Source organism: Abrus precatorius, unplaced genomic scaffold, assembly GCF_003935025.1.
Source record: "Abrus precatorius isolate BTA unplaced genomic scaffold, Abrus_2018 Scaffold6, whole genome shotgun sequence".
In the NCBI taxonomy this organism is placed as follows: Eukaryota; Viridiplantae; Streptophyta; class Magnoliopsida; order Fabales; family Fabaceae; genus Abrus; species Abrus precatorius.
The window spans coordinates 22,366,971-22,394,802 of NW_020874406.1; the positions used below are offsets into that span (position 1 = coordinate 22,366,971).

The window sequence follows — 27,832 nt, forward strand, 5'->3', positions numbered from 1 at the left end:
GTAAAGAATGAGCGAGAAATATCAGATATATATAGAAAGATGGAAATATGAAGTGTCATACTGGGAAGGTGAAAGGAAATGAGAGAGGTCTATGAATTTTCCATGCAGTCAAAGTCAACCAAATGAAAACTGGAAAAAGGGTTAAGAAAAGGCAGAGAGTAGGTGAATGGAAAGTAGTTGGGAAGCCAAGAGGAAACAGGAGGGAAGACATGGAAAAAAAAAAAAAACAAAGAAAAAGAAACATAAGTTACGAGAAAAGTTTGGACCATGAAAAATGGCAGACAATGGCACAAACAATGTAAATATGCTTTTGGAACAAATTAATCGCAGAAAATTAACTAAACACTGCAATTCATTATTAGGCTTTTCTCTGTGTGTGTTCATGCATGAAACTATCCACTCACTGCAATCTACTAGCTATTTTTCATTATTATATTAATGAACACTATATATTGGTTTTGATAGGCAAAATAAATTCCAATATGCTGAGTACGTGGGGTACTCAAACCCAACCAGAGTACAGTAGAAGTTCCTCCCTAATTACTATAAAGAAAGAAAAGAAAAGAAACATTATCATACCTCTTAGTAGGGTCATTTATATGCCTTGAAAGCCCCCTTGTACATATGTAAACACCCATGTCATCTAAGTAAGTAGTCACAGTGCAAAGCCAAAATTATAAAAATTTTGAAATAAAATGTAAACACCCTGCAGGAGTTTTATACCTGCATGAGAAAGGATAATTAAATTTGACAACCTAAGCCATGAACCAAGACCATCTTCTCACTTTAATTATCTCAACAATATGTGAAATTTCTAGTTGGCTTGAATTGATAACAAATTTGATTACGGAATGGACCATACTGAAGCATGGAAAATTGACATTCACACTCCTCGATTAATTGTATGATATGTTCATCACAAGTCCTTCATAAAGCTTAAGCAATAACAAACCATTTCAGACATTTCATCCTTAACTATTTACCTGTTCATTTTAAACTTCAAAATAATTATAGTTATTATCTTTTGAAATTATTTCTTACCTCTATTTAATTTTAAATATCTTACATATTTATCATAAATGAGAAAGAATTAATTGTAAAAGTTAAAAAAATTAAAATTAACTTTAATATAAACAAAAATATCAAATATATTTTTTAATACGTGCTATTTACATAAGTGAATACATAGAAAGAAACAGAAGCATGCACGATGTGACAAGAGTGATCATGGTCATTTCAATTCAAATGCAAGCCCTCCAGCACGAGTAGGAGCTTTCTCTTTGCCAACGCATCACAAGCCTATTAATACTAGTTTCTGTGTAAGATCATCCTCATAATCTAAAATGTTTGGTTTTCACGTTTTAAACTTGATTACTATGATGTGATAGGCTGTGCTTGTTCTTTAAACTTTTGAAGCTGCTATGCTGTCTAGAATTTTGTTTTTGCATGAAAACTTGTTTAAGCTAGAAATTTTGAAGGCTCAAGGGAGACAAACTTCGCTAGCATTGCTACTCTATTACCTTCTCATTCTTATAATCAATCTTCTTCTTTATCATAGCATTCAAGTCTAGACATAGGGTAATAGTCCAAAATCCAAGCTTACCATTAAATTACACTAATTTACATTTGGTTTTTCCTCTTGGAGAATTCGAAATGGCCTGTTAAAATTGCCAGTTTGATGAGATTTTTTCTATACTAAAAAATCATCAATCATAGGATACAAGTTGTGTTTCAAGATTTTTTCTAATGATTATCATTTTGAACTTAAATCTTCACATATTTTATTTTATTTTGTATAATGTCTTTTATTTTGTCACTATTAAAAAGTTTAATTTAATTTACTCTTAAAAATTAGTTCATATAAAAAAATTTACAATGCACATCCTTTACATTTAAATTTATCAGGATCCAACATTCAAATTAGATAAGTTTTGATATATTGTTAAAAGAAATTGATTTAATTTGCTCTCAAAAGTTAGTTTATAAAAAGATGTTTGTACAAATTTCTTAAGTATTTTAATCGTATTTCTAATTATGCAAAACATCTTAACATGCATTGAAAATTATAGTAGTTTTGCGTATGAAAGTTAATGACACATTTCAACTCAAAATCTTTTTTATAATGATATTAAGATAAATTTCTCAACAAGCATTTATAAGAAAATAAATACATCAAACTCCTCTAATAAGTTAAAATTAATTTATGCACTAATATTTTGTAAAAGTTTTGTCATCTAATTTCTTTAAAAGTTAAAGTACATTGTTTGATTTTAATTTATGAAAGAACTTTAGTTCAAATTTTTTTATTTTTTTAAAATATTTATTGAAAAATTTAACCAAATTAGACTTAAGTGTTATACAATACTCTAAAACTCTTTCATTTAACAATATACTAAGAACATTGGATGATTTAAAAAACCTTGTTGGAAAGACTAAAATTAAGTAAAAATATTATATAGTATCATTATTGTCCTTGCATCCTTGCACAACTCAAACAATCTCTTGTTTTGGTTGACAAAGAATTTTTATATCCAATTTTAGAAACATATGTTGAAAAAAAATTTAAATATTAAGTATTTAACCCCACTAAACACATTCATCAATTAATAAAAGTTGTTCTGGTTTAATTTATGTAACCTATTATAATTTTATCCAGTTCAAATATGATTGTATCTAATAGAAAATAATAAGAATTTAACCCTTTAAATTATTATTTTAGTTTCACTTCCATAGTCTTATATTTAGTTTGTAGTCTAAAAATAATGAATTTAATTCATCAAAATCCCAACGTCATCTTACCTGAATTTATCATCAACTTTTCATTATTGTTTTGTACCATATTTTAAACTTCTGTCTAGTCCCTTCATGCTTCTCATTATATTCTATATTCAGTAGTTTCATTCCTCACTGTGCATGTTTAATGGTGGGCTAATAATCCACATTTGATTTTAGTAAACATATGCCCTATTTAGAGGTTAATTTTAATAAAGAGAAATTTATCTTTTTAGAAACATTTTTTTTTTGTAAAACGTTCAGCATTGTTAAAATATAGAAAAATAATTTAAAAAAATTATGTTAAGTTAGGGTGTCATTTACTTAATTTAATTTTAAGTGATAAAAAATATAATTAACCTAATATTTTAAGAAAAGAAAGTATTTTTTTTTTCTTTTTTTACCTTAATAATGATAATCCTTGTAGTTTCATATAAATGGTCTATTTGGATGATGGATGAAATAAGAGAAAAAAAAAATAAAAAATGGGATGAAAAAATATGTTATTTTGAATGTGTTAAATATGAGAGAATTAAAAATAATGACATTTTTACTTGTTTATGTGAATAAACAAGAAAGAAAAATAAAATAATTAAATTACATTAAAAATAATTAATAAGAAATTTACAATTTTAAACTAATATAAATAGTATCAATAATAAAATAAACAAATCTATTCCCTTTTCACTTCTATGTAAACTAGAAAAAAAGTTATTTTTATAAATGTAGATTTTAAAAAAAATCCCTATTTTCACTCTCTCTCAACATTCAAACTTTTTTCTCATTACTTTCTAACTTCTCTCTCCCTAATACCCCAATTCATGTTGCCAACTATTAAAGGTAGGATTATTCTCTTTAGGAAAAACATGGTGCAGTAGGTTTTAACAATCTTTTAAAAATTTGTTGTTTAATAGTGAAAAAAACAAGTAATTGGTATGGTCCTCGTTGCTCCAAGCACACTTACACACTAATTTCCTTTCTCTGAGTCCTAACCGCTTTTATGACAGAGGACATTACTATGGACTTTTTTTTTTATTCTTTAATTGTATCATTTACAGTTGTCTCTGATTTATGGTAATATTATAAGAATTTGATTTTGTTCCATGTTTAATGTCATTTTTTAATTTTATAATAAATATGATTATTAAATTAATTACTGTACAAATTTAATAATTTTTACTTAAATAGTATTATAAAATGCTATACTGCTAATATATTTTTATTATAATAAGATTTTTCTAAAATAATAGTATTATTACGTTTGATCTCTTCTTTATGTCAATATTGTTCATATTTAATTATTGTCATAATTTTTATGTTCTTTTTATCTTTTAAATATTTTATTTTATTTTTTTATAAATTTTAAAAACTTTTTGTTGTAAAACATTTTTAAAATTACTTTTCTTATTTATCCATTATTTTCTTAAAATTAATTTATAAATTTATGAATTATTTAAGAATTTTTAAATAAATCTTTATACTTTATAAGTTTGTAATTAATTTTTAAATTATTTTTAGTTTAGTACTTAACTCTATATATATATATATATAACTAAAAATCTTTTATATATATATATATATATATATAAGATTTTTAGTTATATATATATATAGTAAAATATAAGAGTTTTTTAAATTTATATAGGTGTAAGAAAATCCTTTCATATATATATATATATATATATATATTTCACTAAAGTTATGTAAATACATGGATTTAAATAAAATTTTGAAACAGTTAAAGACCTACTGAATGACTAAAGCAGTGATTCAAATCCTTAATGTTTTTTTAAACTTTTAAATTGATTCATTGTATTTAATAGAATCTCAATGGAAGGATATAATTAAAAAAAAAATCAAAGTTAAAAGATTTCTTTACAAAGTGAAAACGGCATCGTTTAATTTTGAAGAAATTAAAAGAAAATTTATGAAAAGAGAAATGTGAATGACGGAGTCTGATTCGTACCCTGCGTCCATTACCTGAGACTGTGAAAACCTGTCGCTGCCGTTAGAGTGCAAACCTCATCGCCATTGCCATGTTCACGCCCCAGAGGAAGGCGTGGCCCCACGCGCCGGCGTTTACGCCCAACCGAGGCGGTGTCGCTGCGAGTTCCATCTCTGCCAAGGGCAAGGCCATCGCCGACGATCCTCTGCCGCCGCCTTTGGGCTCTCTGAGCGAAACCGCCGTGACGGTGGGGTTCGACGCGGGTAACGTTGAGGACTGGAAGAGGTTCAAGGAGGTTGGGTTGCTGGATGAGGGTGTGATGCAGAAGAAGGACCAGGAAGCGCTCGTCGAGAAGGTCACGAGGCTCGAAAGAGAGGTTAGTTAGATGAAGATTTTGCAATTCGCGTTTCTAGTGTTCATTTGATTGATTCGATGTGTTTATGCCAAGTTTATGGCTACTCTTTTTTGCTTTTAATGGTAAATTTGGTTGTTTTTCACGGTTTTTTGCAAATTAGGTTATGGATTAATAGGATGCTGGCAATTGGCGCATGGTGTTTATAATTGATTATTTTGAATGTGTAGTTGAAGTTGCTCACTAATCTTTTGGATGTTGATATTGATGCTGCTATGATTTAGAGACAAGAACTCTTATGATTGATTCTAGTGGCAGGCACTTGTAAAAGATTCTGTTTCTAAAAACTAAAAACAAAAAAAATATATTTTCAAAACCTAAAACAGTTCTTTAAGAATGAAGCGGTGAGGTAATGGAGTGAAGAAGTTGAGAAAGCAGTTTTTTTCAAATTGTTTAGCCGAGCATTTTTTTCTTTAAAAAAAACTGTTTTCTAAAATTCTTTTACAAAACAGATTTTGAAAACAAAAAAGCTGAGACAACCACACAAGGCCCATGCATCTATGTTTCAAATTGGCTGGCAGCAAAACACACACACACACAAAACAGTGTAAGTATTGGTGTTCCATGATAACCGGGCCTTTCAAATCCTTGGGTAAAGTTATTGCAATTATTAGTAAAAACATATCACAGTGAAAATGAAGCCCAAAAATAAAGCAAAATCACCTAAAATTGCTCTAGAAAAAAAATAAATTTGAAGATCAAAGCTGGTGTCAAATGATAAATTTAAGGTTGAGAAGCATATTTTTTCTGCATTAAGAATGAGGTGATTCATTTGTTGGTATGACAGGTTTACATTGGTTCTGTGATTCTATCTAACTCTTAATTTCAATGAATTTCACCTAAACATGGTGATTCAAACTCATTAAAAGCCACTTGCTATGATTTTGTAATGACATTGCAATGAGAGCTAAACAAGTATTGCTTGTGTGGACTAAATATAAATAAGTAAAAAAAAAAACATACAAGAACATATCTAAGTGGCTAACTAAGCGAACTCTTTGCTTACTCCTTTGCATTATAATTTATGTAATGATTTTATGGTTGCATGATTTCCCAATATTGTGTTCCTTAAATGTTATTCTAATAGCTAGTTCTTGTGAAAACCATTTATTATCTCTGTAATGATTGACCCTTGTTGAACTATTTGGTTCCTTCCATTTTTTTTATAGCTTTTTGACTACCAGTACAACATGGGCCTCCTGTTGATTGAGAAGAAAGAATGGTGTTCCAAGTTTGATCAGCTGAGGCAAGAACTAGATGAAACTGAGGAGATTCTGAAACGAGAACAGTCAGCACATTTAATTGCATTATCTGAAGTTGAGAAGCGAGAGGAAAATTTGAGGAAAGCATTGAACACAGAGAGGCAGTGTGGGGCTGATGTATGTTCTTGTTTCTATCTTCAAGTATATGGTTGTGTTAAATTTTTCTGTACTTGCTTACATTTCTCCTTTGTTCTGTTGATGTGTCTTCTTTTTTTTTTTACTTCAGTTAGTGTTGTTAGAGCTGATCATATAGGGCTGAGGTTGGGCTTTAACTATTTCCTCTTGCTCACTTTTCCCTTTTCTTTGAACTTCATTATGCTGTATAGTGTATACATACATGATTAATAGACTTGTAGCAGTGTTATACTTGTGATCTTTTAAAAATTAATTGCTGACCTGATCCATTGATTCCATTCTGTCTCTATAATCATCTTGAAATGCACAGCAGTGAGTGTGTGGGCCGAGGGGGTTGGGGGGGGGGAGTGTTTTCTACTTAATTGTTTAGATTTGATGAGACATGTGAAACATATTATGCTACTTAATTACCAACCATCTTATTAAATTTTTGTATGTTAGGCATAATATTCAGTAGAATCAGGACTATGTACTTGCCAAATATAATTTAGATCTGATAGACACTTTGGTTTACTGTTGTCTTGTACAAAAGTATAGAGCCCTTTTGAGTCTGAGTGATTATATCATGTTTATATTACCTTAAAAGAGAAATTTATCATCATTCCAAGGGTTATTGTCAGTCCATGAATATATATAATCTTGATTCAAGATCACACACACTTGATAAAACTATTCTGGTGGTCATTGTATATGATGGCGGTTTGGATATTGTGCCAACGGTTATATTTTCTGCGTCATTGAAATTTTTACTGTATATCAATTGTGGAATGGTACATGTAGAGCTGTTTCTACTTTCTACAGAAAATATATATATCTGGACATCTATTATTGGCAATGTATTGTTGATTGTTTGTCAGAAATTTAAAACTTGTACACTGAGGACAGCATAAAGGAATTTTAGATATAGGAAATCTTGTCATTCTTTGTTTTGGAGTCGGCTTTTAATATTTAATAGTATCATAAATGATAATAAATCTGATTATTTTTATCATTCAAACAAATTTTCAATTAAAGAAATATTAATACAATAAAAAGTAAAAACAATATCAAAACCATGAAAAGAACGAATTTAGCTACTCGTAAAACAGTGTGACTTCATGAGTATAATGTTGCTACTAGTATGATCATCATGTGTATATGCTGTATAATAAGGTTATTGACAGAATGATAGTTTATGACACTGCTACAAGTATAGGAAATGTTATAAAAAATAGCTGGATCAACAACATGAGTGATTTTATCATAAATGAAGTTTTAACACAGCTACAAGTATAGGTATTTTTATCATTCTTTGTTTTGGAGTAAGCTGTTAATATAAAAAACATGAGAAGAATCAATTCAGCTACTTATAAAATAGTTATACTCCTTTGTCCTAGGCTTGTCCAATCTTAGCATCATCTTCACCTTTGCTATCTTAGTTGAGGTTGAATAAAAGTCCAAGAATGTTTGGGCCTGTTTGGTTTGTGGAATTTTTCTGTTTTCGTTTCCTTTTCCTTTTTTACTAATAATTATGAAAATGCCACATTGTTTTCACTAGGTTTCCTGTTTTCAAATATTTTTATGGGAAATGGTGAAAACAACAAAAACAAGGTTATATATTTTGCAATTTTTAGTGAATACAAAAATAATTTTCTGAAACCAAGTGGGCCTTAAGTTTGTCTTCTTTCTCTTTCCTTATACTCTTCATGTTGTTCAATTCAATTTTATGACAAAATTTGTAGGATATTTTTCAGTGCTCTCATGTTAGGGTTGTTGCCTTAGATTGTCTGTTTAGATGTTCTTTCATGTTATGCTGATGTTGCGGAAATGGATCAATTGTGCAGCTTGAGAGAGCTTTGCGTGCAATGCAGGAAGAGCATGCCCAAGTCAAGTCTTCCTCCCATACAAAGCTAGCTGAAGCAAATGCAATGGTTGACGGAATCGAAGAGAAGTCTTCAGTGGTTAACAAAAAACTGCTTGATGCGGAAGCTAAGCTGGCTGAGGTAAACAGAAAAAGTGGAGAGCTGGATATGAAATTGCGAGAGGTGGAGATTCGTGAAAGAATGCTTGAAAAGGAGCGTTTGACTTTAGCTACTGAGTATGAACAATGCTCTGCATTTTATGGATGTTTCTAGTCATTGTATTATGTTAGCTCTTATGCTATGTGAGTCAATTCATTAAATTGTATTATCCCATTACAGTCGAGAATCATTTGAGGCAACATTCTACAAACAAAGGGAAGATTTGAAGGAGTGGGACAGGAAGCTACAGCAAAGGGAAGAAATGCTACGTGATGGTAGGCAAAATCTTGATGAGAGAGAAGAAAAGGCTGTTGAATCTGAGAAGTACCTGAAGCAGAAAGAGAGAGACCTAGAAGTACTGGAGAAGAAAATTATTTCATCTAATTCTTTATTGAAAGAAAAGGAAGCTGAGATAAGAAGTAAAGTAGCTGATTTAGATGTGGAACAGAAGGTGTGTTTTGTGATTTTAAATTATGTCTAGAACTCTTGATTTTTGTGTTCTCTTTATGTATGCAAACATCTAGTTGATTTAATGGACCCTTTCCGTTATTTATGTGTTGTGATTATGGTTACAGAAAGTGGATTCCTTTAAGAGCATGCTGGAGATGAAAGAGAAAGATGTACTTGCACTTGAAGTAAAGCTTAGTGCTAGAGAAAGGGTGAGACCTAGTGACTTTACAATACAGCAAAATGTTGTGCAAATTTTTTTGACTGAATTACTGTATTGATACATCAATTTATAATTGCTAAGCTATTTTGACCAGAAATGAAATAAAAAGTGATATTGAGATACACATCTTCTTGAAATATTAAGATATAAAATATTTTAAACATGATGCACCAGCTTTTGGTCTCATTGAGCTGCGAGAGTGATCTTGTGATTTAAAGAGTGATGACATGATCTTTGAAATTTTCTTAATAAGAACATAGGGTAAACTCCATTATGAAGGAATGAATGCTTCTAGGACCAAGGCTTCTTTTAGTGTCTGCATCATACACTGGCCCAAGCAGACATTAATCCCGAAGTTAAAACTTCGGTTGTAATATTAGAAGTGCTGATTGCTTTGATTCTATCATCTTGACATTTTCCTTTTATTTATGTATTTAATAATAAAAATTAATGAATTCCAATAACTTGAATAACTACCTGTTTACATGCTTGCCAGCTTATTTTTAGTTCTTTTAATGTTTTTTACAGGATAAGGAAAGGTTAGAATAACTTCCCCACTGAGTAGATTTTACTACTTTTAAGAACAAAGTTTGCTTGATAGGGAGAGATCAGACACTGAGGTTTTGGCAGTTTACATTAGCATATGATAGTTTAAAGGATCGTTTGCTTAAGTTTTAACTGAATACTTTTTATGATCAATTATCAATATGATATTTTATTTTTTTAAAGTTTACTTTGTGAATGACTACTTTACACTAGTGGCAGTAGGGAAAGATATTGAAAACGGAAAATTGCTATATAAGCCCTTAGTCCTGTGACTTAAAAATATAATATCCTTTGTTAGGAAAGTGTGCATAACTTGTATGACTTGAGTAACTTGCATGATTTTATTGCATTCTGACTGTTGAACCTATGGTTCTTATAGGAGGGGATCCAAAAGCTCATGGGTGAACAAAAGGCTACGCTAGATTTGAAGTTGAAGCAGTTTGAGCTTGAGATGGAACAGAAGCGGAAATCCCTTATGGAGGAGTTTAGCAGCAAGGAGGAAGCCTTGGAGCAGAGGGAAGTTGAAGTTAACCATAGGGAACAGAAGGTTGGAAAAGAAGAGCAGGCCTTGAGTAAGAAGGCTGAGAGAATAAAAGAGCAAAATAAGGAGCTTGAAGCTAAGTTGAAATCTATAAAGGAGAATGAAAAGACGATCAAAATCAGAGAGAAAGAATTAGAGAAGGAAAAACAACAATTGCTCGCTGATCGAGAGAGCTTGGAGAATTTAAATGCTGAACTTGGTAAGATAAAATCTGAGATTTCTCAGCAGCAGCTGCAAATATGCCAAGAGACTGAGAATTTGAAGCTTACTGAAGATGAGAGGTCAGAGCATTCTCGTTTGCAGTTGGAGCTAAAACAAGAGATAGAGCATACCAGATTGCAGAAGGACTTTCTTTTGAAAGAATCTGAAAACTTGAGGGAAGAAAGACAGAGGTTTGAGAAAGAGTGGGAAGTATTGGATGAGAAAAGAGCAGAAATTAATAGAAAGCAGCGTGATATTGATGTGGAGAAAGAAAATTTAATAAAACTTCAAAACAGTGAAGAAGAAAGGCTGAAAAGAGAGAAACAACAAATGCAAAATCATATAAAGAAAGAGTTGGAGAAGCTTGAATTGGAGAAGGAATCATTTAGAGATTCAATGAAGCAAGAGAAACTTATCTTGTCTGAAATGGTGAAAAATGAAAAGGCAAAAATGCTTCAAGATTTTGAATCAAAGACAGGAAATCTTGAGAATGAAATCCAGAAAAGACAGGAAGAAATGGAGAAAGACTTCCAGGAACAGGAGAGTAAATTTCAGGAGGAGATGCGAAGAGAGCTTGATAATATTAATGTCTTGAAGGATGTTACAGAGAAGGAATGGGAAGAAGTGAAGTCTGAGAGGAATAGGTTAGAAAACGAGAGGAAAGAACTGGAATCAAACAAGCAGCAGCTGCAGTCAAGCCAACGTGAGATGCATGGAGATTCTGAAATGCTTATGAATCTCAGCCGAAAGGTTAAGAGGGAGCGTGAACGCCTTGTGGCTGAAAGAAGCCTCTTTCTTGAACTTATTGAGAAGCTAAGGAGTTGCACAAGCTGTGGCGATGTTGTTAGAGACTTTGTTGTATCTGATATTCAATTACTTGATTATAAGGAAAGAGGATTTATTCCCTCATCTAACTTCCCTCTTCTGAATGACAAGCCTCTTAAGAACTCCAATGACAATGTAGGAGCTTCCGAATTTAACAATTCTGGATCTAGAAAGTCCATGTCTTGGCTCCGTAAATGCACATCCAAGATTTTCAATCTGTCTCCAAGTAAAAGAACTGATGCTATTAATGCTTCAGAAATGGCTGAGATGTCACCGTTGTTAGATGTGAATGTGACTGTAGAAAAAGTAGATGGACCTGCATCTCTTCCTAGTATAGAAGGAGCTAGAGTTATTCTTGAAGAACAACAACCAGCTGGTGAGATAGCACATCACTCTTCACATACACCACTCCTCTCCTCTGACAACATTGCTAAAGACATGAACGATGAATACTCTGTATCCATAGGGGATCACAGCCATGTAGATAGTTTCGTGGATGGAGGACTAGATGATTCTCAGCAGTCAGTTCCAAGGCAAGGTCGTCGTAGACCTGGTAGAAAAAGCAAATCTGGAATTGCTAGAACACGCTCAGTGAAGGCTGTTGTTGAAGAGGCCAAGGAGTTCCTTGGAGAAGCCCCAGAGGAAATAAAAAATGTGAGGTTACAGTCTCTCAATACTGATTGTATCAAAGAAGACAGTCAAGAAGACTCCATTCATAACGAGAAAGCCGTTGGCAATGCTAGAAGGAAGCGGCAACGTGCACAAACTTCTAGAGTTACAGAAAGTGAGCAGAATGCTGGTGATAGTGAAGGACACTCAGATAGTATTACAGCTGGTGGGCGCAGGAAGAAGAGGCAAATGGCTGCCCCACCTGCACAAGTTATTGGGGAGAAACGATACAATCTTAGACGGCATAAGACGTAAGTTTAGATAACATTTTACATTATATCTTATGCTGCTTTTGGTTTACATATCGGGGATAATTCTCTTGGATGTGAAGTGTGAGCTGATATATTTTGGTATTGATGTTTAGATTTATATTAATTCTAAGGGAATGATATGTTTGAAATTGAAATAAATTCATTCGTTCTTGTCAATTTCCACACTAAAAGACTCATCCTTCATTTTTTCCTCCTCACCTTTCCCCCACTAAGAAAGGAATAAAGAAAAATTGTTTAATGTATGGACAGAAACATACTAAATTTCATATGCTAAAATAAATTGTTGTTATGGCAGTTTCTGCTCTGGAGTATGTTTATTAAAATAAATTCTCTTTTACTAATTGTCAAAGGTTAGGGAGACTTAGATTCATTGATATGTTGATCATTCAGAATGTTTTATTGAAATGGAAAAGATCTTAATTGAAGCCACACTATCTTGGTTAGCTAATTTGTTTAGCAATTTTGGGGTCAGCAGCACAAATTTTACTTGACTGAAGGTGCTATGAATTTTTTTCCCCTTACGGGTCAGCTACTGGAGGACTGCATGGATGTACAGCTGTAGTATGGTAGATAATTTCCCAATAATAAATTGTATTTTACTGTGTATGAAAGTAGGAAATTGAATTTCTCAATTGAGATACTCTGCTACTGTTTAATGCCATTTGAATTTATGTGGGAGGATATTAAGGGTGTTATTGCAAATGTCTTGCATGTGGCTCGTAATAGTATATTCAGAACCAAACACCATGATGGTTCATGTTTGTTGGCATTGGGTGTAGTGGTAAGAATTTTCTTGATTGTTCTGATATCACTGCTTTCCTTTAGCAGTGCAGGCAAAGATTCATCTACACAGAACTTATCAAAAGGAGCAAACAATGTGGAGAAAGAAGTAGGTGGTGGTAGACTGGAGAGGGATAAAAGCCCTGAAGAAATTGTTGAAACTTCATTACTAGTAGCTGAGGACAATGTACAAAACACTTGCCTGGTGCAGGTTCCAACAGTGAAGACTGTGGAGTTCTCAGATGATAGAACTGTTAGGGTAAAACAGCCTCTTGTTTTGGTCATTGATTTATTTGAATTTTTAGATGTTTTATTCTGTTATTTACACATTTTTTTATTTTACAGTTTGAAGTACCTAGAGACATTGTTGATGACAATGGTGCTGCAATAAACTCTCTGGATCGTGTGGAAGAAAATGGTACACCAGAGTATGGAGATGAAGATGGAAGCACAAGCCATGAAGTTGAAAATGATAATGAGGAGGAGGAAGAGGAGGGGGAGGTGTCCATTGGAAAGAAGATCTTCAGATTTTTCACAACATGATGGAAGTAGTTATATCTATCATGGATATCAAAGTAGATATACAATGTCCTTATTCCTTATTCAAGAGATTAGGCATGTAATATTACTTTGGGTTAGCTTCCATGTTTGTTGTGGCATTATTACTAGCAGTAGCGGATGAGAAGCATTGTGCTGCTGCTTTTGTTCTCAATAACTGTTCTATTAAGCTGCTTAAGAAAGGTGGATTTGTTTTCTAAATATTAACTAGAGGAGAACATTCTTACGTTTTCAATTTTAGTATTAACGTTTGCATTGTTATCAGTATAAATAAGCAATTGTTATGATGTTTCAGAACATTATTTGGAGCATGTGCAGTGACTCAACTGAAGTTTATATCTGAAAAACCTAATACAAATTTTATCTTACAGTTTTCCCATGGTTCTCCAGGAATATTTCATCTTAATTATTGATGCTGAATGGTCTGTGCTACTAAGCAGTCATTACCTTCCTTTGTTATTATTCGGATTTTGCATACATATTAGAGCCAAAACAAATTATGGGGGCCTGTTGAAGCTAGAATCTGTTATATTTATTTTATCAAAATATCACTAGTTTTCTGTAGCCCATGTTGGTATTTGTCTTGATATGCACTTCATTGTTGAGGAAGTAAGTCATTTTGTTCTTGTTCTTCCTTCTTCACTGTCTGTCCCTTTTCTTGTAATTCATTGAATATTATCTCTATGAGAAGTGAATTGTCTATGAGATTCATCAGTCATATCATGCACTCTAGAGTAGCATCTTCTGTTTTGTGTTTGTTTTATCAAATTTTATTTCATTGATTTTGAGTTTTTCTAGTGCCGGATAATCCTATTTTGACTAAATAACCTGATGAGGAGTTATCATGCACTACTACTCATCATCTCTCTAAGTGCAAGGTGTTATGGACGAGTAGAACTTGACATAGCTGCAATGAAGAAAGCATAGAGGAATGCTTTATGCTCCACCATTCAAGGCTTGGCTGGTGCTTGGTGGAATGACTCTGATCTCTATCAAGATCCTTGTAGTTGGACTCCTATTCAGGTACCTTTGAACCATCTAAATGACTATACATCAAACTGAAAACATTTCCAAGCAACTACCTTTATACTGTGCCATGGAAAAGGGTGGGATATTTTGAATTATTTCTGGTTAAAGTTATGAGATCATTGTTACATGAGGTCATTTCGAACTATTATCATTTTTTAATTCCTCAAAGGTATTTGGGTAATCATTTTGTCCACAAATGAGACTTGGAATTTTTAGAAATGAATTGAGATGAACTTCAATTTCTATGCATTCTACTACCTGCCTGATGAAAAGAAAACCTCTTGGCTTAATTGTGTCAATCCTACACTTAATTCAGAAACCATTTTCTAATTTTCCTCTTTAGTTTCTTCTAGATAATGGTAGCTTTCAAAATATGAAAATATTTTGTTTCTTGCTATTTCTCTCCTTTTTCTAACTTCTACTGGTCCTAGTAAAATATTACATGCTGTAAATAGCCACTAAATTTATTTTCCTCTTAAGCCATGTAATCAGAACTCTTTCCAATTCAACCAAATAGTTAGAAATTTTCCAGAACATTATGATCTTAAAATATTGGTTAACTATAATTAGTATTGTTTTCTGCTGCAGGGGTCTCGTTATCTGTCTAATGGATTTTGGTTTTTAACTGTCTTGACTTGTGCTAAAATTTTGGAATTTAGACCACAGTTGTTTGAGCTCAAGCACCTTCAAATGCTTTGAATCAAAGCACATGCATCAGGTAACCATCACCAATGCAAGCTGGGATAAGCCGGATGGCAGCTTGGAATCACTTGAATTTAGATCAAACACAGGTCTCATTGGAAAAGTTCCTTCTTGTTTTGGTGTCCTCAAGATTCTTCAGTCACTAGTATTATCAAAAAATGGTTTAACAGGTGAAACTCCACCAGATATTGGCAACATCATGTTAGTAACATATTGCAAGGTATTAGACTTGAGTCTCACTTCGAAAATATGGAATCTTAGTGTGGGGTTTATAAGATTTGGGGCTCTCCAACTACAACATATATCTTTTATGATGTGGTTCTCTCAAGGTTCTTCATAATTGGTATCAAAGCCTTCTACCATATCTCCTAGTTGCAAACAAGCAGTAAGGGCAGTGATGCCAACATTGCAGTGTTCACCTGGGACTAGTCAAAAGAGCGAGTGCACAACTTAGCCTGTGTCAGTGTTGAGACTGTGAAACATGGTGGGATGTTAGGATCTAATTGCACGGTGTGAGACTTGAGTCCCACATTGGTAGAAGTATAAGATTTTAATGTGGGGTTTATAAGGTTTTGAACTCTCCAACTCTAATTGCTAGCTTTTGTGGTGTAATTCTCTTAAGGTTCTTATCACATCAACAAGTTGAAGGGGCTTGTTCTAGCTGGAAACTATTTTACTGGACACTGATATGAGATATTTTAAGTGCATTATGTGGGTTACTAATACTAGATTTAGATAGAAATTCGCGACCTGGGACTTCACCTTTGACACTTGGAAGCTTAACTTCCTTTTTGAAGCTTAATGTGAGCCATAACCATTTGGGGATTCTGCTGAAAGAATTTGCTTATCTTAAGAATCTGACCCTTATGGACCTTAGAAATAACAGATTCTCTGGTGGGTTGACCTTTAGTCTTCTAGAGATGTATACTTCGGAAGAAATGGTTGTCCAGCGATGCAATATGTGGAAATATCAGGATCCTAAAGGAGGAAAGCCTTCAAAACTTGGTCATTTTGGATCTCTAACATGGGATTGAAAGGGGAATTCCCGAGTCTATATCAGAATTTAAGAGATCGAGATTTCTAGGTTTTGGTGACAATTACCTTATAGGCAACCTTTCACCAAAACTATCAACCGATCTTAGCCACAATGCACATTATGTTAGTGGCAACAATCTGCAGGAGAGCTTACATTCTCATGGAGTTCAATAGAAAAATGTGAAGGCGTTTTGGGACCGGGAACAACCCCAGCCTTTGCTACCCAGATGAAGTAATATCAACAAGTCATGTTCCATAAGGAGGCGAGATCCAACGAGAGATCAAATTTGTAGAATCTAATACAAAAAATGGGAATATGAATGAACTAGGCTTTTATTTCATAGCCTCTTTGGGATTTATTACCCATGCTCCTAATGTAGGTCTTCAGTCTAGAAGAATGCAATTTGGGCTATGACTTTTTAGGGATATTACAGCAACCTATATTGTTTTTTTAAAAAATCTAATGTAAGCTAGAGTTTCTTCAATTTAATAATTGGCCTGAAGTAATCATCTTAACATACTTCAGCTCTTTTAATTTATCTATTTAATGTTTGTACATAATTAGTTCGCATTTATCACTACCCAGTTTCTCGTTTAAGGGAGAGGGTAGCTGGGTTTTATATTTTTTTTGTGGTTATAGTTGCATTGAGCGTAGGTCGTATGTTTCATTCTCATTCTCAATTAGTCACAGGTGCCTGAATAATGGCTTTGCGATGTTCAAACAAGAAAAACAGTAATGCCATGTCACGTATTCACAGCTGTCTACAATTGTACTGTTACACAACAGTGAATTTTGGCAGTGTTATTTTAAGCATTGAACTTACCGTTGTTCTCCACTATTTCTTGACCAAGAACGATCCACGTTAAAGTGTTGGTAATTCTTCTCATTATTAACATGTTTTCTGTTGTTTTTTTTCCCTCTATACAGATAAGAAATTACTGTCTTGTTAAAAAACTTTGAGCATTAACTTGGTTATAATCTTTTGGACATTTTCTAAGTAGTTTAATCAAGTATACTTATTTGTTAATTAAGGTTAGTTGATATCTTTCTTTTTATTCTTGTATTAACTTAAACCACATAATTTTAACTGGAAGTAATATCGATTAATATATGAACTATATCAAATAATTATCTTGTCAACAAAATCCATGCGAAGTAAAAGATGTTTAAAGTATAAAGGAAAATTACACTTTACAATGATCCACGATAAAGAGAGGTTATTTAAAAATAAAAAAAAAATAACAATATGCAGTATTGTTCAAAAAGTCATACGAATACTAAAATTATTTTCATTCCTTACTGACTTTCATAATTGTGTCGGATACGGACAATGGAATAGAAAAAATGGTCATTGTGTGTGAACTTTTTTATTTATTATTTTTAAAATTAAATATTAGAAATGATTTGTAAGTCACTGTTAGAATTTAATTTGCAAAAGAGAATTTGATAAGTTTTAAAGTCTATTTTTTTAAAATAATTTATAGATTACTTCAAGAATTAAATGTTCGAAAAATTATTTATGAATTTCAAAATTAAGCTTTTGGACAGAAGAGAGGGGGCGTAAAATGAAATTCCTTAATTTAATTAGCAAATACTGGTCCCACTAGCAAATAATCCTGGAAGTTTAGTTATCCTTAACCTTCAATAACTAGTTTTCTTTCTTTTTTTGATCGACCAATAACTAGTTCTTTAAACGAGGGAGATTCCACAAGATATGGGCAAACTCACTAAGCTGAAAAGGAGCTTGGTTCTTGCCGGAAAATATTTTAAAGGGGAGATTCTAGATTTGTAGAAAATTTGTAATTTCTATAAAATCATTTATTCAAGAATTTCCGTGAAATTGACACAGAAAATGTAAATTAATTAAAATAAAGAGAACATTTCTAGATCAAATACATGCAAAAAAAAAAAAAAAACTAAATCATTTTTTTAAAATAACATCTAACAATTGGAGATAAATCTGTTAGGATTTTGAAAGTAAGTTAAAAGGATCAAACTCGTAAACTAAGGTTAGAGGACTAGAATACTAATTTTGTCAAAATTAAGTTGGACCATTTGTGGCCTCTAAAGGCTTCACTTTTTAAAAATCCTGATGGTTCCATGCAATTTTTATGGTGAGAGATTGGCTTATTCAGGCTCTTATTCCTATAGAATTTTGTCTTGTCATAACTTATTTCGATTTCGGGAAAAGTCATTGACAGGTGATATATGATTGTAACTAAAGTTGATGGTCTTCCTTTACTTAATCTAAACATCTCCTTCGTTGAAAAAAAATTTATACATAAAATTAATAAAGGTTTGCATAATTCATGTAGAATTGCACCAGTTCTTCATACTCCATTTGATCACTTATAAATACCGTTTTTGACAATATAGTATTTTTTTTAAAACACCAAAACCACTCAGTGTCATAATAGTAACTTTCTATGACAATTTTTTGTTCCCTTTTTCAAGTCACGCATCCTATAGGTACGTAGAGAGTTTAAAATGAGTGTGAAAAGAACGTTTAATTCTAATATCCTCATTTCTTTTGTAAGAAGTAAAATAAAATTATTTTTTTTAAAGTTTTTAAATATTATAAACGGTTGATCAAAATCGAATGGTTAAAAATAAAAGATAAAAGACTGGTGATACAAATTATATTTAGAAATGATATATTAATAATTTTGGTGCCTTTTCATTCGGTTCCTCTTTTTTTTCTTCTCCCTTTTCTTCTTCAGCATTAATAACATAGCTCAGACTCAGGAAAAATATGAAAAAATACTAAAAAAAAATTAGAAACATAAATTAATATTTTGTAGGTACGTCAACAAGTTTTTATCTTTATTCATGTTCTGTAATAAAAGGACACATATGTTAAAATATGGTAAACATGAATTTATCAAGAATTATTATTGAATATGTTTATATTCTCTTCCTATCCTTGAAATACTATACAATTTGCTTAAAAAAATCAAGATTTTGTCCAAAATCTATATAAAAAACTACAACAAACTCATAGTCTTTCACATAGTCACAGCTCATAGCAGACTTGAGATTCTCAACTTTATATCCTGCACTAACAGATAAATTATGTTAATTTTTTTTTGACTTCATTTTGTGACCTGATTAACCATTGTCTTCTCTTTATGACATATGATAAAGTATACAATAATACCATCTCTTCTCATGCCTTCAGATGTGCTCCTTTACGTTGCTCCTTTCTACATCAGTTCTCTAAAAAAACTGATGTAGAAAATTGTTTGGTTTATGTCTCTACTTTTTACATCAGTTATATGAGAAAATCCATGTAGAAGTTACGTTTTTTTTTAATATACTTTGTAAAGATTTATTGTTTCGGTCCTCCAATTCAACCGATGTACAAGTTACTTATGGATGGACTCTTTTACAGCAGTTGGGCTACAGAGCCAATTTTGAAATATTAACCTCAACTTGCAATGTTGACACTAGGTGTGTCTTCTACATCGGTTTAACTAAATCATTGAAGTTATTGTCTCACAATCATATATTATATTATATTATTTTGTCTGATATAATCGATTTTTTATATGCATGAATGTTGTATTCAATTCAAATCATATCAGTTATAATTTATTATCCTCAATTTTTATTTGATATGACGAAAATAAAATTGTAGTCCATTATACTATTATTGATATATTATACTTAAAAATTTGAATTTGATATAATTAATATAAAATTATATCTGTATATATTTGATTTAAAAAAATTATATTATATAATTACTTTACATTCATATTGTATTAAAATAAAATTGATTTTTTTTTACTTTACATTATTTATTCACTACACACTGAAATTCACCATTATGCCCAATCAGTCTGGGAACATATTGGCTTTTGTGGAGGTCACTAACGTAAAAAGAATGAAATATAGATAGTTTCGACAACTGTTCACTACTTAAGAAATGTTAAATTGTGGTCACTGTGTAATAAATGTCTAGTAGACTTTTGCATCGATTGTGTGATAAAACCAATGTCATTAGGCGACTAACTTTTACATTTGCGCATAGACTTTATTTGCATCGGTTGTGTGAAAAAACTGATGTCATTAGGTAATCACCTTCTACATTTTCTGCATGGACTCTCTTTGCATCGGTTGTGTGGTAAAACCATTTAGTGGGTTCCCCCCTTATCCCTCACCCCACTCTTTCATTTTTGCTGCAGCTTCCCCTGTTGTTTGTAGGATTAATTGATTGGATACCCGAAAACCATAATCTTGACTAGGAACAACTTCTATAACGACAAGCGTAAAGGCATGATTATATATTTTCACAAATCTCACTGCACTGACCATAGTAAACCCCTTCTCGTTGTACCAAAATAGAGATATGATTTAAATGACCATGTACAACATCAGATTTAACACCTAAGGAAGGTATAGCCTAACTACGAGGTACATCAGCGAGTGTTACAATAATCTAGTCATCTTGTTCTCTTTATCTTTAGCGTTATGTTGCTAATTTTATTTACAGAACAGCATATGTGGAGCATTTACAATGTTAAAAACATAGAATGTTTAGTTGTATTGATTCCACGTAATGTGCAGTTGTACTGAGTTGTGTTCTTAATCTCACTCAATAAGAGGGTGACTGTATTACTACAATGAAATTGGTTGTGCAGGTCAGAGGCAGTGAAAAAATAATGAATATTGGATAATTTTTGCAAGAGTTCGAGAGTTAAAAGATGTTAAATTGTGGACGGAGTTAAACTTGAACAATGGTTTGTGCGGCCTTTACATTTGCATCGGTTGTGTTATAAAACCAATATGATTAGGTGAGCACCTTTTATATTTGCGCATGGACTCAATTTGCATTGGGTTTGTGGCAAGTCTGATGTCATTAGGCAGCCACTTTATACATTTTTGCATGAACTGTATTTGCATAGATTGTATTAGGTTTATGTCGCTAATTTTTACATCGGTTATCTGAGAAAATCAATGTAGAACTTACATTTTAATTTTTTAAATATACTTTGGGAAGAATTATTGTTTCGGTCATCCAATTCAATCGATGTAGAAGTGACTTTTCCCAACCACGGTTCATGTTCTTCCAGCCATGTCTCATTGGAACCTAGATTGATAGGCCAGTGCATATAATTCAGAGGAAATTATGAAGGAAGTCAAAGAGGAGAAATCTCATCTTAGTTAATTTTATCCAACAAATTTCAAAGTTTAGATGAAAAAAAAAACTGGGAATGAAGGAGGTTGAGAGGAAATGAGAGAGATAAAAATAAAGGAGTTGTCGTAGAGATGAAAAGAAAAGATATAAAGGAGAAGTAACAATTTACTTATTTACCCTTCATTAACATTTTATTACCCAATGTAGTCATATGTTCTTCTTAATTTTTAACCTTTTCATCAATCAATCTTAGCCATTCATTTTATATTTACAAATATCAACAGTTCAAAATTAATTTCTTTTTATTTATTAAAAAATATTATATTTACTTTTTACAAATAAAAGGAGGATATTAGAATCTCCCTAAAAGAACAGAACATAACATAAATCAGAAGAAGTCATTCATTCAATACCTTTTCTAGACAAGAAAGCAAACATTCGTTAACCTTTTAGTAAGTATGTACTCATACAATCAAAAGCATTGTTAACTTTCAGGATTCCCAACTACTTGCCTATCTTAAATACTTAAAACAAGGAAAGTCATACATTGGAGGAGAATAGAGATAAACATAATCAGAACTTTTGACTATTTTTCATGATCTTTTAAATCTGCGTACGACCCTTCTATTTTTTTCTACTATAACTATTGGAGGCTCAGGATCAGGATTTGTAAAACTAATATCTGCCATGCTTGTGTTTTGTTCCTGTACATGAACTCCCATCCATTCCACTTCTGATGTTGCATTTTCTGATAACAAAATCTCAACATGGTTCCATCCATTCTCAGTAAATAATCCTTTGAATTGGCCGCTGCAAAACTTGAACTGCAGATCGAACAAAGTTGTATGATTTGTCTGAAGTGAATGATAAACTGTAGACCTAACAATGAAAAACTTTGAGAACCCTTGACTGCTATTAATGATCAGGTCCAGCTCAAAGCGAGGATAACAGCTTGAAAATTCATCGATGCAGAGAGTTATTGCAGGGAACTTTTTATGGAACCAAAAGGACAGAGATGGTTCCTTGCTACAATGATTGAACAAACCTTGGACAGCTGATCCTGGACTTGGAAAACAGAAAAGTGTGCCTCTGGCCCTGTGTAGTGCCTGTTAGTCACATATAATTAAAAGTTTTTTTTTCCCATTAAATTTACTATTTGATGAAAGACTGTGAGAAAAGAAAGAACGGAAAGATATGATACCTCTGTCAGCAACATTTCCTTTGACTGGGAAGTCAACAACAGGCAATTTATTGCTGAAAGATATCTTATGTTTGGCGGCAGCCCACAGATTTCTCTAAGCTCCTTGCATTCATTCAAGTTAAGTATCCTCAAATACTGACATGCCTTGATGGATGATGGAAGGATTGTAATATTGCTACATCTAAGGGATAACACTGTCACATAATGCAAGCAAGGAAGAAGTGTAGCAAGAAATGCATCTGTCATTGAGCATCTTGAAAATCTAGCTTCTCTTTCAACCAAAACGGAACTGGCATCTCTCACACATAAAGAAAATGTTTCCAACTCTTGAGCTTTGTCTTTCTTTATTTGTGTAAGCCCCTCACAACTGTTAACTTGCAAGGTCTCAAGCTTTGGCAATGTAAAAATACTACTTGGTAGTTCAACAAGTCCGTTGCACCTTTCCAAAGACAGGATTGCGAGCCCAACAAGATTTCCAATTGAAAAAGGCAATTCTCTTATGGAACTAGCACTCAAACCAACGTACCTTGTGTTCTCCATCTTCCCTAGAATTTCTGGAAAACTCTTGAGAGCTGTACAATATCTAAGGGACAACGTTTTAAGAGAAGTTAAGTAGATGCCTTGAGGAAGAACCTTGAGACTAGAGCAATAATTAAGATTCAAATCTTCAAGTTTATCAAGGAATCCAATAGAATCATGAACTTCAACTAAATTCTTGCAATTATCAAGATGCAGTTTCTTCAAATTTTGTGCTCCAGACAAGTTAGGTACTTGATTTAAAAATTGGCAACCGCTTAACTTCATTTCCGTTAAAGACTTAAATTTCTGCAAAATGAAAATAATAACTGAGTAACCATTTTATGAAATTTTATGAGGAGCTTAAACTTACTAATATTCTAGACCACATATAGTTAGCAACTAAACATACCATGATCAGTTGATTGTCGAATGAAAAGAAACCCATGGACAAGTCCAGTATGGCAAGATTCTTTGGATCAAAATGAGCTGGCAGCGATGGTTCAGGATATCCACACCATTTTAGCACTCTTAAACTTTTTGGGAGATAACTAGGTCCTCTCGAAAAGCTACCATTTTCTATGACCAATATTTTAAGGTTTTCCATCTTCTTTAATGCTTTTCCATTCCATTTTACTTCTTTATCTTTGAGTAAATGCAGCATGATGAACTCAATTTTGTCCGTTCCCTTCAAAACAAAAGCATAATCTTAGTACAAATACTTTTTGTCAACATGAATCAAATCTTGCACTAAGTGTTAGTCTAAAATGGAATAATCCAGAATCTAAGAGAAAAATACACCCTGCACATACCTTGTTTTCTTTTAATACATGAAGAATATCTCTAGAGAACCATAATCTACTGCGTTCACCTGGCTTTGAGGGTGATTCCAGCCGTACAATTTCTCTACCCATATTCTCAATCAGGCTATGCATTCTCACACGACATTGAACAATGTTCAAGAGACACTTATCAATTAAAACCTGGATAGCATAGTCTGGAGAAAAGCCACGACCACTACATAGTATGTCTGTGGCATCACTTAGCTTATATCCTTTAAAGAAGCAGGCCATGTCTAAAAAAATTTCCTTCTCAAATTCCTTTAAGCCATCATAGCTTACTCTTAGGATTCCCTGAATATTTTCATGAGGAATTCTTTCATAAGTGTCTAATGCAGATTTCCATTCAGACACCGTTTTACCATATAAGTCAGATCCTATTATTTCAAGAGACAATGGAAGGCCATTTGAATACATAATTACTCTCTCTGAAATGTCCACATAAGTTGGTTTAACATCTTTTCTTTTGAAAGCACTCCAAATAAACAATTCAAGGGCTTCTTTATGATTTAATCCTTCTACTTCATAGATTCTTTCAACATCATGAACACGTAGCAAATGCTTGTCCCTTGTTGTTATAATAATTCTGCTACCAGAACCAAACCAATCATGTCCACCAGCAAGTGCTTTCAATTGATCCAAGTTGTCAACATCATCCAAAATCAAAAGAATTCTTTTATGACAGAGCCTACTTTTGATTACTGGAATCCCTTTCTTTACATTCCCCAACTCAATGTCCTTCTCCCCGACCAAATCAGAAAGAAGTGTCTCCTGAAGTTGTACCAACCCATGCTTCCTTGAATTGTCTCTAATGTCAGCCAAAAAACAAAGACCCTCAAATTGATCAGCAATGCAATTGTACACTGCACACGCAAGTGTCGTTTTACCTATCCCACCGATTCCACTAATCCCTACCATGTGGACCCCATCATTTGATGCAACATCAAGTAGTGAGTTTACCTTTTGCACTCGACACTCTAACCCAACTGGGTAATTAGCAATATATAAAGGGATACGATTAATCCTTTTAGAGATCTCTTGAATGATCTTCCTTATGAACTCATATTCATACCTGCTCAAGTACGAATTTAAACCTCAAGTCAAAACCATGTCAAGTTTCAACTTCACTCACTAAACAATTCTAACATTATACTAAAAAATCATGTGTATACTAATTTCTCTCTGATAAGGAAATTTATACTAGGTTTAATTGCATTTTATATTTTATCTTACGTGTGATTTTAGTTTTCCTAATTTTAATTGCTCACATATAGTTATTTTAGTTTTTCAACAGTTGAATTTAAATTCCTCGTCCTAAAATTTCATCTAATATAACAAACACGAAAACATATCATGGGTTTATACAAATTTGTTAAGAACAGAATATATAAAAGAATTAAATAAAAATAAAAAGGCTTTAATTTTATTTTATACATTTCATTTAGTGCTTTTATTTAACTAGTTTACTTTTTTCCTTATTAATTTATACTAAACAATAATATGTCACGTTTTTATTATATTTTTGTTAATTATAGAATGAATTTTTGGGGTGAGGGACCTAATTATAATAATTGATAAATTGTATGAACTAAATATGAGTAATTAAAATTAAGATGAAAAAAGTTGTTAGTAAATTAAGTATTGGAATTAAAAGTGCAATTAAGTAGGAGAGTGAGTGCATGGATTGGTGAGTAACTCACCCATGTTGGAAGTGCCAACCAGAGAGATTTGCTGCTTCTTGCAAAGCAAGCCTCCACCTTTTGACCTTCTCCTTGTCAATGATTCTTGTTTCATGCTTGGCTAGTGCTTCTCCATAACACCCTTTTTGGTATCTCACATCAGATGGATCCACATGATAAAAAACAGGGCAAACCAACCTTCCCTTGTGTTTGATGCACTCCATGATCTTCACAAGTTCTTCCAAACAAAAACTAGATGATGCATAGTTTTCTGAGAATATCACTATTGCAATTCTGGATCCTTGAATTGCCCTCATCAGAGAAGGCGTGATTTGTTCCCCTTGGCAAAGCTCTTGATCATCCATGAAGGTGTTGATTCCCTTTTCAGACAAAGCATGATAAAGGTAACCAGTGAAACCTGTGCGGGTATCCTCACCCCGAAAACTGAGGAAAACATCATAAGAGTACGAGGATGTTGTTGCCACTGACACTGTAATGGTATCCATTTGAGCAAAGATGAATAATTTTGAAGAAGAGTTATGACTTGTAATTCTAAAGAATGCATATGAGATATGAATGAAGTTTTAGAATGGTGGAAGCTACAGTAAGTGGGGACCCGCGAATTTACAACGGATGGAAAGTATCTTTTACAGCTCAGTGCTTAATCACTTTTTCTAAACAAGCTAACGGTGTTTAATTAAGTAACTTTTGCTTAATAAAAAAACTGAGACAGAGTCATAAAATTTAAAAATTAATATTATTAAATTATAAAAATATGAACCGTTTATTTTGTTTAAAATATACGTAATGATTTAAAAAAACTTACTTAACGATGCACTACTTACTTATTAATTCGAATTAGTTTGAGTCATCCGTTTAATGCAACTTTTAAGAATCAAACGAATAGAATTGAGAGTTGTTTAAAGAATAAAAATTAAAAAATGATGTGGTGTTACACAAAGAACATGCTTTTGACCAAACTAAATTATTATTTCTTAATATTAATAAAATAGTTTAGTCAACTTCAGAATTTTCGCTTTTCTATCATGAGCAATTAATTAATACAAACGTCACTGATAAAGATATCCAGAGTTTTTTCCCTCCTAACTTTATCAAAGTTGATGTAAATGGTAGTTTATGTTTTTTAATTTTTTTTAGCTTAAATAAAGTTTTAGTTTCTCAAAATTTCTCTTTTAGTTTATCTTTTTTTTAATCTAATTTTTTTAAAATTATTTTTTATTTAACATAATTATTTTATTAATAATTTGTTAATTTATTTTATTATTTATTTACGTAATATTTGAGTCGATTCATATAATTTGACTGAAACATAATGCGAAAAAAAAATTACTAATAATATCACATGCATCTTTCGTATTTTGAAAGAAATGTTAACTTATAAAGTTAAGATTTTTGAAATTGAAATTTAAAATTATGAAAGGGAATAATAAAAATAGATATCACATCATTAAAAGGTTGTATAAATATCATATACACAGGGGTTGTAGAGAAGTTGTTTTGATTAGATATAGACAATGAAAACTAACAATAATACCATTTTCTAAGTCCTATATATATAGAAAAAAAATAAATTACCTATATGCAAATTTAAAAGTAGTTCCAAGTCACGAAAAAAAAATTTAATTGCATTACTCAAAATTGCTTAAAAATGATTTTATACAAGAGTTTAAATGACGTCACAAAAAATTGACATTAAATTATTAAAAGAGCAAAAATATTATAAATGTGGAGTGCATAAATGGTATCACTAGATAAGCAATGCTCACCTATTTATTTAAAAAAAAAAAACTAAATAAAATTTCTTTGATTTTACGTTGTTAATGATCTACTTGAATATTTCAAGGAACCAAATTTCTCTAAAGCGTGTTGAATTTTGACAACATGTGATCAATTACGAAAAGAATAAGTGGGAAAATCAAAATGAAGAATCAAAAGTTAATGTGCTTTCTAAAGCATCCCAATCCTAATCCAAATCCCAATATATACAAAACAAAAGAACAAAAAGGTATTGGCCTATTCCTAATATGTCATATGTCAGGAGAATATATTCAAATAAGGTCAATTAATTGCATTAAACTGGC

The 27,832-nt window shown here is 32.0% G+C and overlaps 3 protein-coding genes across 3 annotated transcripts; 2 read left to right on the forward strand and 1 right to left on the reverse strand.

Annotated features, from left to right (window-relative positions):
* The first annotated feature begins 4,715 nt into the window (after positions 1-4,715).
* On the forward strand, positions 4,716-13,961 carry LOC113868526 (protein CROWDED NUCLEI 3-like). Its single transcript, XM_027504176.1, has 8 exons — positions 4,716-5,093; positions 6,299-6,508; positions 8,350-8,603; positions 8,707-8,977; positions 9,102-9,185; positions 10,122-12,229; positions 13,079-13,289; positions 13,376-13,961. Exons 1-8 carry the CDS (start codon positions 4,809-4,811, stop codon positions 13,571-13,573), a joined length of 3,621 nt encoding a protein of 1,206 aa, XP_027359977.1. The 5' UTR covers positions 4,716-4,808; the 3' UTR covers positions 13,574-13,961.
* A 1,308-nt stretch (positions 13,962-15,269) lies between these two features.
* Positions 15,270-16,353, forward strand: LOC113870401 (piriformospora indica-insensitive protein 2-like). Its single transcript, XM_027506994.1, is given in 3 exon segments — positions 15,270-15,524; positions 15,962-16,003; positions 16,006-16,353. Coding segments are annotated over 3 exon segments (588 nt in total). The 5' UTR covers positions 15,270-15,326.
* Positions 16,354-21,881: 5,528 nt separating this feature from the next.
* Positions 21,882-26,278, reverse strand: LOC113868527 (TMV resistance protein N-like). The gene is made up of 5 exons (XM_027504177.1): positions 25,752-26,278; positions 24,025-25,123; positions 23,625-23,900; positions 22,697-23,521; positions 21,882-22,601 (listed from the first exon to the last, which is right to left on the reverse strand). Exons 1-5 carry the CDS (start codon positions 26,234-26,236, stop codon positions 22,089-22,091), a joined length of 3,198 nt encoding a protein of 1,065 aa, XP_027359978.1. The 5' UTR covers positions 26,237-26,278; the 3' UTR covers positions 21,882-22,088.
* Positions 26,279-27,832: the final 1,554 nt, after the last annotated feature.